Below are 13,501 nucleotides of genomic sequence, written 5' to 3'. Positions count from 1 at the left end.
CAGCTATGTCTGCCTCGTCTGGTAGGTTACATGTGCTGTGGGAAAAGCGAAGCATCTGCATGAGCTGAGCCGGAGCCAATTGACTGCTCACCTTGAATAGGCTGAAGTCAAACGTGGCGAGGCTATGCCAGGGCAAGGGCGCTAGTACCTCCCGCGACGTACGGCAGAGAAATACGAGCCCTTCAAAGGATGGGCTGGTGGTACAGCTGGATGTGCACCCTGTTAATGAGCGGCTGCCCTCCGCTCTGGATCAGACCGCCGTGTGTCGGCCTGCTGGAGGGTGGGGTCTGCCTGCCCGCCGAGCCCTGCTGAGGAGGGGCCCTGCCTGCGAAGGCAGCGCCGGGCCGGAGGAGACCTGGGGCCCGTGACCCAGGGGCAAGGGCCCGGCTCGCCCTTGCTTGCGCTCTCAGACCTGCACCGGGGTGCAAAGCCGGCCCGCGCTCTCAGACCTGCACCAGGGTGCAAAGCCGGCCCGCAGCGGCTTCCCCCGCCTCCAGGGCAGGCCCTTCTCCCCGTGCCTCTCGGGAAGCCCGGGCGGCTCCCGGCCGCCCCGCGGTGCCGACCCCCACAGCATGCCCACCTCCTCCCGGGGCGGGAGGGGGGGGCAGCGAGGCCCGCGGCCCTCCCACCGCCCCGGGGCCCGCCCAGTTGGCGTTTGGAGCCGCCGCCGCGGCGGGCCGGGCGGGGAGCCGGCGCACAGCGGCCCCGCGGCGCGGACTACGCTTCCCAGCATGCCGCGCGGCAGCGGCTTCCCAGCGGAACCCCGTTCCCCTGCGCGCCCCCCGCCCCGCCTCACTCAGCACTACACTTCCCAGCGGGCCGCGCGGCCCCGCGGAGGCCTCTCCCTCCCGGGACTACACTTCCCAGCAAGCCCCGCGCGGCGGCGCCCCGAGTGTCCCGCGGAGGGCGGGCGCGCGGCATGCCGGGAGCGGTAGTCCCCCCGCGGCGTGCGCGCGCCGCGAGGCGGGCCGGGGCGTGTCCTCGGGGGTATATAGGCAGCCGGAGGGGTAGGGGTCTGCACTCTGCCGCCGCCGCCCCTGTATCCGGCAGCTTCTATGCAATCTTCGGCCGTCGCCGCTCCCCCCTGCGTTGAGCCCGCGCCGGCCTCCCCGACTAGGTAGGGCCGCGCGGGCTGGCCCCGGTCACGGTGTGTGCGTGTCGGGGAGGGGGGGGCCGTAGGGGAGAGGGGGGCGCTTTCGCGCCGCGGGGCGACCGGAGGGGGGGTAGGGGGCGGCGGGCAGGATTTCCTTCGGGGGGGAGGGCCGGGGGTGCTGGTCGGGCCCGCGCGCCTGCCCCCCTTCCCCTCCCCCGTCGCCCCCCCACCCGGCGGTGGTACGTGCCGCCCCGCTCCTCTAGCGCCAGCTGGGCCCGCTCGGCTCGCGCCGAGCCACCACGTGACCCCTGCGCGGCTGCTGCCATCTTTGTTGGGGGCAGCCGACGCCGCGGAGCCTGCCCGTGGGGCAGGTTGGGGGAGGGGGAGCGGCGGGGGGTGGGTGGGTGGTCCTGCGGCGTCACGTGACGCCGGACCGCCAGCCCGTGAGGAGCCGCCGTCGGGGTTTGGCGCCAATGGCGGGGGGCGGGGTCGGGGGGAAGGCGGGAAAGGCGCCCATTGTCTGTGAGGGGCGGGGGGGCCGGGGCCGCTGCCCGCCTCGCCCGGCCTTTGTTCCGCCCGGGGAGCTCCGCAACGCCGCCCCCGGCCTCCCTCTGCCGGCCGCGGAGGGCCGCGGCGGCTGTCAGCTGGCGGCCGGGGGCTGCCCCGGAGCGCTGCCGAGGAGAGGCTGCCCGGCCGCTGGCCGTGGCAAGCCCCCCGGCTCCCCGAGCTGCGCGGACGGGCGCCTTAGGCACATCCCCGGTTTTCTGACTGGAAACGCGGTGCAAAACACCTGATCTTGTGCTTTGCGGCTTGTTCCGGGCTGCAAGTTTGCGTGGGGATAGCTCTGAGCTGCAGGGTGCTTGTGGGTCAGTGGCTGCAAGCTGGCAGGGGTGGGTGCTCCTGGTTTTTTAGACAGCAGACCTGTTGGCCAGGCTTACTCTGATCTAACCTGAATGTGAAAAGCATCTTCTTTCCTAACAATCTTTCATTCAAACAATAAACAAAACTGAAACTAACAGGTTTTTCCAAAAGATAGCCAACAGGGTGAACCAGCTCTAGACGGCTGAACACCTGAAAGCAAGCACCACTCCTGGCTCTGGTTTCACGCCTCCGAGAGCTCGGTTCCTGTCACGAAATGGGTGGCCTGTTATAAACACTTATTCAATATTTTGTTTGCAGGATGGAAGAGGAATTGGCAGCTCCTTCCACATCCACAGACAAGACAGACAGGTGAGGTGGGAGTTGGAGTTGTCAGTTACCAAAGAATGCGAAATCCAGGGGTTATTGAGTGAAACAAAAAGGTCACCCTTCAAATTGGCTGTTAGGCTCAAAGTTTAACAGATGTGGATGCTGTAGATGCTGAAAACTTGTGCTCACCAGTAGTCTGCACAAATCTAGTGCAACAAAACTCTTTCAAGGACTAATAAATACACAGATACCAGCTGTTGTTTAGGAAGTTCTTGATCTGTGAGTTAGTGCTGGGGAAAAGCATTGGGGAGGTACAAATACGTGACTAGCATGTAGTAGTACTCCTCTGTGGGCAGCTCCTCTTGTCCCAGTCCAAGGTGCTGGGCTGGGACGGACCTTCTGGAAATGGAGCTGTGTGAGATGCACTGAGTTGAAACTAAGATTTGCATCTATCATTCTTCTCAAATGCATTGTGCTGTGCTATGAGAAGTCATAACTTGGATTTATTCTTATTTTTCTTGGCTTAGCTAGCATCGGAGTCTGGTTAAACACTGTATGGTACTCAGTGTTGTATTGGTGTGCAACTCTTAGGGTATATTGTTTAGCATCCTTTGTCATACCAGATTCTGATACCCGCTTCTTGCAGCGGTTACTTAAAATTAACCTGTCTGCCCTCGGTCATCAGAACTAAAAGTTGGTCCAGATTTCAACAAACCAACCCAAACAAACCTCCCACCCTTCCCTGCCGCCCCCCCCCCCCCCCCAGCCCAGTAGTTCCAACCAGTGTAATGTATGCAACTCACTCTTGCATAAAGCTGACTAGGTTTTGAAAGCCGGATATGAAATTACTATGGAAACTAACAGAATCCTGCATTTGATTTATTTTTATTTTTTCCCCCCTCTCCAGTATGGACGTGGATGGAGAATCAAAGAAACTATTGGGTTTAGGACAGAAACACTTGGTAATGGGAAATATTCCAGCTGCTGTTAATGCGTTCCAGGAAGCTGCGAGCTTACTGTGAGTAGTAGAATGTTTTGTGTGTTTTTGTAGGGCTTGGTTTTCAGCTTGACTATACTGATGTGGCTTATACAAGAAAGATGGAGATTTTTACCTTGTATATGCTGCTGTATTTATAATAAAACTGAGGAGAGGACAAACTATTTAAATTAACTCAAGTGTTGGACAATACTGTAGTTGGTGTGCAATTTAGCCAGCTTTTGTGATAGTAATTGCCAGTGTAGTTCCCTAATGAGGAAAAGGAATTTGATATTTTATTTTGCAGTGTGTGGTTCTGATGTCTCTTAATATGAAAATAATGGGATAGTGTTACTTGCTAGTAACTTGTTTACTAGTCTTGATCAGTCTCTGAGGGTGATACCTCTTTGGGTTTTAGATTAGTTTGCTTTGCTGGATGTTTGAGAGCCACATCTAGCTAAGTGAGAGGAGCTTTCGTTATTTGTTTGAAACAATGGGAGACGAGCTAAGAAACTGATTCTTCCTGTCCAGGAATTTTTAGCTTTCAAGTTCACGTATCAAAATTTGTAGGCACAGGCAAATAATTCTTCATTACTTTTGTAGGGGTAAAAAATATGGTGAGACAGCAGATGAGTGTGCAGAAGCCTTTTTTTACTATGGAAAATCTCTCCTGGAGTTGGCAAGGTATGCTAACAGTTTCTCATTTAATTAGGAGTCTGCCTGGCATGACAGGGTTACGCTAGAACTTCATATACGCAGACTTGCACTGGGTGGGATGGGCCATGGCATTGCAGCTTGTGCAGTTAAAATGATGGTATTACAAAAGCTAAGGGATAGCAAACTTCTGTTCCCTTTAGAATGGAAAATGGTGTGCTGGGAAATGCCTTAGAAGGGGTGCAGGTTGAAGAGGAAGGAGAAAAAGCTGAAGATGATTCTGCGTTACCGACTGTTGATGGTATGTAAAGCTGTCTGCCATGTCGTGGAGGCACTGAGCTGGGTTTTCTTGTGTAAACGATCCCAAGTTCAGTCCATCGGTATCTCGGGTAGCCTGAATCATTCTGTTGAAACTCTTAGCAGCCTGAATGGACTTTTTTTTTTTTTGTTCTTCTAATCTTGCTTAAAGATTGAACAAAACCTCTAAAACTTCTGCAAGGAACTGGTCACTGAAAGCATGTGTTAAAGGGTCACCAGGTGTCTGTGTCCTGAAACACTGCATTCAAACTTGCTTTCTTAAGCTTCACAGTCAACTTGAACTGCTTTGTGTAACCTTCTAGCAGTACATTGTGTGTAGTAGGGCAGGTCAGAGTCTCTGTAAAAAGTCCAAGAACAGTAACTGTTTTATACTACCTGCAGCTGGAGATAACACAGGAATTCCTGTCAATCCAGACTATTAAAACACTGGCACCTCTTGCTTAGCTGTGACTAAAAACGCTAGCGCGCAAAACTGCACACTGCTTGAGCAGCCGCTTGCAATAATGCAGTCTGGGGAAGGGGAAGGGATTTGCTTAGTTCAAGTTACTATGTTGGTTGTGTCCTAATTCCTTGTACTTTGAAAACGGAGCTTTTAGGAATGTCATCTAACTTGATGACAAACCAACACGCTGGAGGGTCTGAGGGTGGTATTGTCAGTGCCCATTAATGTCTTTATCACTAAACTCGAAGAAATGTTTATGCTTCCTCAATCATGTAGAAGAAGCAAGGGAGGAGTTGAGAGAACAGGTATATAACGCCATGGGGGAAAAAGAAGAGGCCAAAAAGTCTACAGAAGAGTCTCCAGTACTATCTGAGAAGGAAATCAAAGAGGAGGATGTTGACATGAAAGAGATCACAGAAGAAAAACCAACAGAAGAAGCAATTGCTGACAAGGATGTAAAGCTTGAAGAGAAGATGGAGGCTTCTGTGGAAAAAGAAGTAATTTCAGAAGAGCAGAAGCAGCAGGTAGCTGTGGAAAAGGAGGCTACGAAAGAGGAGGCAGCTGTGGAAGAGAAGGTAGTGGAAAAAGAGCAGAAGATAGTGCCTGAAGACAAGGTAGGAGAGGCAACCGAGGAGAAGGAGAGAACGACAGAAGTGTCGGACGAGGAGGCAAAGGCAGCTGTGGAAGAGGCTGAAGCTGGAGAAGTGGCTGTGGAAGAGAAGGGAGAGGCGGGAGAGCAGACAGCAGAAGCAACAGAAAAAGAGCCAGCTGTGGAAAAGGGAGAGGCTGTAGAAGGGCAGGCAGAGGCAGTTGTGGAAGAGAAGGCAGTAGCACAAGTGACAGCAGAAGTGCAGGCAGCAGTCGCTGTGGAGCAGAAAGAAGCTGCAGAAGGAGGAACAGAGGCAGCTGAACAGAAGAAGGTGGAGGAGAAACAAGAGCCGGTAGAGAGAGCTGCAGAAGAGAAAACAGATGAATCTAAAGAGGCAGAGTCCTCAAAGGAACCTGTGCCCACAGAGGGCAAAGAGCCATCTGATGACATGGAAGAAAAGGCTGAAGTAGCTGCTAAGGTAGAGAAAGAGGAAAAGAAAGATGACCTGATGGAAGAGGGTGAAGGTGCTAAGGTAGAAAAAGAAGAGAAAGATGACCTGATGGAAGAGGGAGAAGGTAACAGTGAGAGGAGAAAAGTACTTGTGGGTGGATGACTTGATGGATTTGGCTAACAATGGGTGAAAAATGTTCCATTCAGAATTTTCTGTTTGCCTTAGAATAAGGAAAAGGCACGGTAAAGGGGCTCTTGAAGGATTTTACATCCAAGTAAAGTTTCAAGGAATAGTTGAATAGTCTCAGTTTCTCTAGACTAACGCTTAACTAACTGCAAAGCAAATCTTACTTGAAAGCAAACTTACAGCCCTGTGAAATGTGTAAGTAATGGCTAGGCTGGTGGAGAATACTGAATGGATGTTCACTTGCATGTGTCTGGGTTTATTGCACTAACCTTGAAATAACTTGAAGCACAAGTTGCCTCTGGTTATAAAAAAACAGAAAAATAAGAACAGCTGAACACGTAACAAAATAGTAAATTTGCTTTTTGTGGGGGGGAAGGAACTCTCCATTTGAGTCTCTCTGGTGGTAATTACAAGTGAGAATTTGGTTGGCAAATCTAAACTTAATTTGCCCTGGAACCTGTAGGCTTATTGCTACAATCTAGTACAGTCTTCCAGCTATCTAGCTTTTTCTGCCATTCTGCTTCCCTGCTTCATTATAGCTGTTCTCAGGATTATGTTAAAGTAACCTAGTAAAACTTGTACACTTTGAAGTATTACTTGCATGGTCTTAGTAGGCCAATGCTTTCTATTGCACAAGTTAATTGATGAGCTAATAATTGAAACTTTGCTTGTCAGTAACTCAGCTTCACAGGAAGAGCCTTATTTTAGGAGTGGCAAATATTCGGACTAAATTAGTTCTGGACACTGAAAGGATTTGTACTGCTGAGCACAGTCAACACTCAGTGGTGGAGCAGCTGCCTAACAAGGTGTCTGTCTGGACAGAGTATGACTGAATGTAAACTAAGAGTAGTTATCCACTCCTCATCATCCTGTGAAAGGCTGCTTATGTGTGCATACTGCTGCTTTTTTTCCCCCAACGCTGTTAGCGTGAGGATACTCTTGAACATCCTGGTCTGGTGCTGTGTTGTTCCAGACTCCTCCCACTACTTAAATTTTAACTTCCTAACATCTCTTCTGTTTTACCTTTGATCGAGCTGTCCTCATACTTACAGGTTTGGCCCTCTCAGTGGTAGGTGTGTGCTTTTTGGGAGTTAGACTAATGAGCTCATGGGTTCTCTAGTCTCCACCCCATCAAGGTCCTGTTATTCCGGAATTAGTCAGTGGTCACGATCTAGGAATTAAATGTGCAACTTCAGCATGCAAGTCAACCAATGCTGTAAAATTATTAGCCATACTCCTTCACCGCACATTTTCCAAAAATGTTTCCTACTGGTAGAATAGATCATGCAACGCTCCTACACAGTATCAGAAGTCAGATCAGTGCTACACAATAGCGGGTTCATTAATAACATTGCCACTTAAATGTCTGACATGAGGAACATGAATTCAGAAACAGTCTTATTTGTGCGCAGCTTGGCAGCTATCTTGCTGAAAACACTTGTTATCTGTAGCATAAAGTCCAGCAACTGACCAGTACCTCCAGGGCTGCTCAGGATCCCATGGCTTCCATGGGAGTTCATGATGCATTTGTGAGAACTGGATTCTAGGTAAGTTTGTGTTTTGGAAAGTATGACGTTAAACTTAAAACAAGGACTTAAGGTAGCCTGGAACTACTTTAGTCTACAGTGCCTAACACTTTCAGCAAGATGGCTGCTGCTGCTGCTGAGAATTTAATGTATCTGTACTCTTCTTGCATCACACATCTAACCTGTCACTGGAAGGGTAAGGGCTGGATATAATGTATTCTACCTGACTCCATGTGAAGCAAGCGTAGTAACAACAAGTGTTCTCATTCATCTACTTCCCTTGTAGAAACAGAAGAATCTGAAGAGGAAGATAAAGAAAATGATAAAGCTGAAGATGATAAGGAGAATGAATTGACAGTGGAAGACAAGGTGAGACTGCTGAGCTCTGATATCGGTGCTCATGGAAGAATGCAGTATTTGTCTAAATGTCATGTTAATGACTTTTTAAAAGCTCACTTGCATTCCATTTAGTCCTATGTAGGAAATGACTTTAAAACCAGTATTGCCTAAGGAAGGGTCAGCATTATGCGTAGTACACATTGTAGTATCTTGCTCAGCTCTGTCTGTAAACTTGGGCAGTCCACTGATGAGTAATGCAGCCTGGGAAATGCAGGGGCAGGCAGGGAGAATTGCTTTAGCTTGTCCCTAAAGTTAGTTACTTGTAACAGTTTATTTTCTGCTTGTTTTGTTGTTGTCTCGCTACACATGTTGAACACCCAGCCCAATAAGCCATGATTGGGATGGAAATTTAGTGGGAAGTGTAGTGCTGTTTAAATCTGAGGCCTTTCCTTGACGTAGCAATCAAAACACCTGGAAAAATCTGAAGCCTATTAGAGTGTGGTACTAAGCATGCTATATGACTGTCCTGAATAGAATATCTGTCTCTGCCTCAGACTATTCTAACGAAGTTCAAAAGCTCATTTGAAAAAAAGTGGAACATCACCTCCTTTGTTTAGCTTTTGATTCATCTAAATAGCACCTTTTTAAAAAAAAAATCTTATTCTTAGGATGAGATTGGTGCTTGGTGTCCTGTTATTTCTGGAAAAAAAATTAAGGCCACATCAACTAACAATGTAAGCTACCACTTAAAACATCTTCACTGCAGGCAAAGTCTCAGTTGATACAATAACCTCTTCTGCATGTTCTCTCTTCTTTTTCCTTCTAGTGGTAAACTGCTTACCTCCTAAATAAATCTATTCCTTGACAACACTGCTTAGAAACTTAGTGTTGTCTGATGTGATATGTAACCAAGTCACTTAATCTTTAATGCATTTCTAGTCTTTACAGGAAAGCGAGGAGGATGAAGTTGGAAATCTTGAGCTAGCCTGGGACATGCTGGAGTTGGCAAAAGTCATCTACAAGAGGTAAAGGCTTAAGTCCTGATTTGGATATCTGCTAGAGAAACTAATTGGAAACTGGGGGGCGGCATAAGCAATTATGTGAATGTGGCATATTCTGATCAGGATTTGAAAACTGCTTTTTTTTTTGTCCTTGATTTAGACAAGAAACAAAAGAAGCTCAGCTCCATGCAGCTCAAGCTCATCTAAAGTTAGGAGAAGTTAGCATTGAATCTGGTAAGTAATATTAATTCTCAAGTACAATTCCACTTTCTGTCCTTCTCTATTTCTTACTTTAAAATGAGCGGAGGTGAGTTAAGGCTAAGATGAAAGCAAAACACACTTTGTTTAATTATGATAGTGCAGCCATGTGAGAAGCTTTAGAATCAATGGATGAACAAGTCAGTGCCCTAAGCAGGATAGTCCATGCTTTTCTAGAGCAGTGAAAGAAAGCTTCGAGTAAGTAGTAATGTGTTACCGGATCAAAACCAGCCTTGTGTTCCGCTTTACAGGCGAGGTTTGGTTAGCTTCAGAAAAGGAGAAGGACTCTTTCCTTACTGAAGTAGTGAGTCATTGAGCTCAATGGGAGGTGTTGGTACCATGGCAGTTCCAGAACATAAAGACTGCAAATAAAAAAGGGTTGACTCTCTTAGACTTTCCAAAATACTAGGGTATGGTCAGGAAAGACCCTGATGTGTTATGCACGAGAAAAAGGAGTGTGAAGCAAGACTCGGGTTTGTGCCCTCTAGTGTCTTATCTGCCCTTCGTTTAAAAATGTGTTTTAATCTTGTTAAACCCAAGTAGGGTGTAATCTTCTATGGCAAGCATTGGAAATAACGTGGCAGGTTTCTGGACAAGGGCTACAAAATGAGAGTTGTGTTTATGTCACTAGAATCCGTTGAATGGAGAGCTTGACTGGGAGGTAGCAGGGGACTGCCCTTAGCTCTAGGTTCCAGTTGCACTCAACTTGTGGTGGTAGGTAAAAATAGCAGGATTTGCGTGCCTGGTTTTGACTTGGCTGCTTAGTTTACTGTGTTGCTGCGAATGGACAAGGCGCTCTTGAGAGAACTAGAGGAACTGGACTCTAACAATCTTTTTCTGAGGTGCAGGGGGGACAGTGTTGGACTGTGAGTGGTGTCACTTGGTAATCTGAAAGCAGCCTGTCACTGAACTCAACCGCTGCACGCAATGGTGGTTCTGTTTTCAGACTATATAAAGTGCAATAAAATACAGAGTAACAGAATAAGGGTTTAGATCTTGCTTGTTTGGATGAGAGTGTGGTTTGTAAAGACCTTACGGCTTCCTCCTATAGAAAACTACACGCAGGCTATAGAAGAGTTCCAGGCCTGCCTGGCCCTGCAGCAGAAGTACCTGGAGGCTCATGACCGCCTGCTAGCTGAGAGTCACTACCAGCTGGCGCTGGCGTACCACTACAACAGCCAGTTCGATGAGGCAGTTTTGCAGTTTGGTAAATCCGTAGAAGTCATTGACAAGAGAATGGGTAAGTGGATTTCTCAAACTGCCTAGTGAATGTGAGAGCTTTCGCAAGTCAAAGCAGGCTTTGTTAAACTGCCCTAAAAGTAGTTAGATATGCGTATTACCTTGCCATGCAAATGTTTGCCGGTCTGAAACTGGTAACAGGCTATACCGATAATCAGAATTGTTGGAACAGTGTGTGCCAGCAGACACTTGCCTCTGTGGGTATTGATAACTGGACAGCTGCTTTGCCTTGAGGGTTTTTTTTTTGCCATAACTGTTTCATCCTAGCAATGCTTACTGAACGAATAAAGAAGACGGAAAGTGGGTCCCCTGAAGATGAGAAGGAGATTGAAGAACTGAAGGGACTGCTTCCTGAAATTAAAGAAAAGATAGAAGATTCAAAGGAATCTCAAAAGAGCGTAAGAGTAGCTGAGCTGGCACTGAAAGCAACTCTGGTTAGTGTCCTGCTGTTTCCTTTTAACCAAACATTCTTCCAGTGAGGCTTGAAGTAAACCAGTAATGGGAAGAGCTCAGACTGGACGGTGCAGATCGGGGGCTGGTGGTTGTGAGAAGGAAACTGAGGCAGCAGACATCTAAAGAGAGGATAGTTAGTAAATACACTGACGTTAACTGTTCCAAACTAAACTGGGACGTGACAGGCTTCTATAGCAATTGAATGTGTCAGGGCTGGAAATGGTAGGCCAGCCAAATGTGAGGAATGGACTGAGTGTCGCATCGCTATGCGAGCTTTTCGTCTCTCTGTCCTGTGTGTAAGCGTAGGAGCAGAATGCAGCGTCGAGACATGAAGGAGTTGGGTTTTCTGTCCCTTTCTACACTAGCATGTACGGTTTTGTGTGGATAGATAGCCGGAATTCGTTCCACTGTTGTTCTGCTTTTTCTTAAGGTTGGAACTACATCTGGCTTTGCACAAAGTGAAGACAGCGGTTCTGTTTCCACAGTAAGTTAATTTAAGATGGATGTTGAGAATTCCTGTCTGCTCTGAGGATTACTGTTTGCTGTTACTCACGTGTCAGTGTCTGTCTTGTAACAGATTCCAGTCAGAAAAGCAGCTGATGGTGCATCTCAGTGTGTTACAGACATCTCTCACCTGGTCAGGAAAAAGGTGAGCCCGGAAATGACTAGTTGAACAAACAGTTTGTTAAAGTACCACTGGCTTGCTCTGTATAATTGGATTTCTTGGCTTGAAGCTTTTTTTTCTTAGCTTAGTTCTGTAACAGAAAAAGCACTCTAAAAGTAAAAAACAGAAGTAGTGCATGAAACTCCTTTCCACTGGGAGCCAATCAGTCTGGGAACCATCCAGCCTCCAGGAGACTACTTCCTGATGGTTCAGCACCCCGCCTGACCCACACTGGTTTAACTTCCGAGCTGAGTTGTGTGGCTTCTGCAGGCGTTCTCTGAACAAGTGCCCTCCTCTGCTGAGGACCTGCAAGAGCAGCAGGGTGGCCTACAGATCTTAAGAAAAGGGCGAGCAACCAGGCTGAGTTGGGTTCCCTTCTTTCCAAGTGGAAACGGAGAATTGGACTTAAGAAATAGCAAAGCCAGTCTAATGGTAGTAATGATAAACTGCCTCTCGCTGAGATAATAAAATGTACTGAGCACTAGGTTCCTTTAAAGGTATATGGTTTTTTCTAGAACTGTTTGCAAATACAACTAAAATTATCCCCTGTGGGATCTGAGTTTTTGTTTTGTATGCTGCTGTGGCACAGCCTGGCCTGTGTTACATTAGCCTCTCAGTTCAGGTTTGCTTGGAGCAACTTTGATCTGCTTTACAGAGGTGATTGTAAGTGTCAGATGCCCTAAATCTACCCCCGTAACTGTTACCTGGCTCAGCAGTCGCATGTTTCCGTGCCAAGCTATAACTAAGGATAATTCAGCACTATAGAAACCGGCACCTACGTAATGTCTTACTGGAAATCTTTTGTGGTTGAGACCTCTATACCAAAGCTTCAGTAAAGCGTTAAGATTTAACCAAAGCTCTGAAGTATCTGTCTTGAATCTGGCAAGTAGAGGTTGAGTAGATAACGTGCAATGACATCTAGATGCTAACTTTCTAAAAAAAAAAAAAAAAAAATTAAACTTTAATTTGTACATAGTGAAGACTAAACAATTTTGTCTTCAGAGGAAACCAGAGGAGGAGACTCAACAGGGAGACAATGAAGCTAAGAAATCTAAACCAGAACCGGCTGTCAATGGTGGTGGTGGTGATGCTGCCCCCAGTGGAAATGAGGTTGCAGAAAAAATGGAAGAGGAGGTGGGCAGCTGAGTCAGGAGTCTGTGCCGTGCTTGCTTATTTATTTTACTCTGTTCGGGCACAGGTTTGTGCCTGGTGGATGGACTGGTTTTATTGCCTGCTGGTCTTCATAAAGCTTCCCAGATGAGGTGGGGAATATTCCCCAGTTGGCAGGGTGCGTGTTGTACCGTGGTGTCTGACACTGTGTGGGCTGGAAAGACACCAGCTGTGGAGACGTGCAGCCTGTGGGGTGGGACAGAAACGTGTTCTGGGTCTTGGAGTCAGGCTGAACTACAGCACAGGGCCTTTCCCCCAAAGTATTTTTTTAATACTCCCGGGTTTTAATACTTGTCACCTGGGCTATGATTGTTAACGTCAATATTTTAGAATAGTGTTGGGCTCTGGAGACCAGCAAAGCACACGTAGTCAGTAAAGTCTTCAAATTACAGAAACTTTGAACTGCTGCATGAATTGTTTTTTTTAAAAACAAAACCTTTTCTTTTCTTTTAGACAGAGAAAAGGCCACAAGCAGAATCAGGGGCTGCAGTTGAAAGCACAGTATGATAATTCTTTAACCTTGGACACTCCTCTACTTACAAGGAAAATGGTTTTGTATATAGTGTATTTTTTCACTTTTTGGCAACTTTTGTATGACTTCAATAAAGATTGTAAGCAAATGTTCCTTGTCTTCACCCTCTTGCTGTTACAAGCTCCAGCCTTTGCTCCTCACTGCCCTTGGGGTGCAGGTCTTGGCCCTGGCGCAGCACTGGCCTCGCTGTCCCCTTAGCCTCAGCCTTTCCCTCCACATCTGCCTAATGAGGAAGGAGGAGGGTGGGAGAGGAGGGGTGAATGGAATTCGCTGCAGTCGTGGCTATGGGGTAGGGCGCAAGCCCCGTGGTCATAGCTCTGGCTGTGTTCTGGTTCTTTCTAGGCTGAGCCTGGTGTAGGTTCCTGTGGTGCCTTGAGCAGCCAGAACATGCTGGGGAAGGCTGATAAGAGCTTGTCTGGCCC

At 47.7% G+C, this 13,501-nt stretch overlaps 1 protein-coding gene across 3 annotated transcripts; it reads left to right on the top strand.

The window, feature by feature from the left end:
* Positions 1–998: 998 nt before the first annotated feature.
* NASP (nuclear autoantigenic sperm protein) lies at positions 999–13,139 on the top strand. Of its 3 annotated transcripts, XM_076340312.1 has the most exons (14): positions 999–1,117; positions 2,273–2,323; positions 3,189–3,299; positions 3,861–3,941; positions 4,115–4,212; positions 7,710–7,792; positions 8,702–8,787; positions 8,924–8,997; positions 10,073–10,261; positions 10,528–10,694; positions 11,144–11,197; positions 11,291–11,362; positions 12,380–12,511; positions 13,001–13,139. In XM_076340312.1, exons 1-14 carry the CDS (start codon positions 1,056–1,058, stop codon positions 13,052–13,054), a joined length of 1,314 nt encoding a protein of 437 aa, XP_076196427.1. In that variant the 5' UTR covers positions 999–1,055; the 3' UTR covers positions 13,055–13,139. The 3 variants fall into 3 exon arrangements, with proteins under 3 accessions (XP_076196427.1, XP_076196426.1, XP_076196425.1); XM_076340310.1 differs by lacking the exons at positions 999–1,117; positions 2,273–2,323; positions 3,189–3,299; positions 3,861–3,941; positions 4,115–4,212 and adding an exon at positions 4,577–5,835; XM_076340311.1 differs by lacking the exons at positions 999–1,117; positions 2,273–2,323; positions 3,189–3,299; ... (1 more) ...; positions 4,115–4,212; positions 12,380–12,511 and adding an exon at positions 4,573–5,835.
* Positions 13,140–13,501: the final 362 nt, after the last annotated feature.

The sequence above is a fragment of the Aptenodytes patagonicus genome, chromosome 5, assembly GCF_965638725.1.
Source record: "Aptenodytes patagonicus chromosome 5, bAptPat1.pri.cur, whole genome shotgun sequence".
Lineage (NCBI taxonomy): Eukaryota > Metazoa > Chordata > Aves > Sphenisciformes > Spheniscidae > Aptenodytes > Aptenodytes patagonicus.
Note: the sequence above shows the minus strand (reverse complement) of the source record. Positions and strands in the feature narration are given on the sequence as shown.

Bases quoted from the DNA above. Each gene is read 5' to 3' on its own strand.
- NASP (XM_076340310.1), top strand. From the start codon at position 4,896: ATGTCTTTATCACTAAACTCGAAGAAATGTTTATGCTTCCTCAATCAT. The intron at 10,262-10,527 runs GTAAGTGGATTT...GTTTCATCCTAG, and splicing joins AGTCATTGACAAGAGAATGG to CAATGCTTACTGAACGAATA. The intron at 11,363-12,379 runs GTGAGCCCGGAA...TTTTGTCTTCAG, and splicing joins CTCACCTGGTCAGGAAAAAG to AGGAAACCAGAGGAGGAGAC.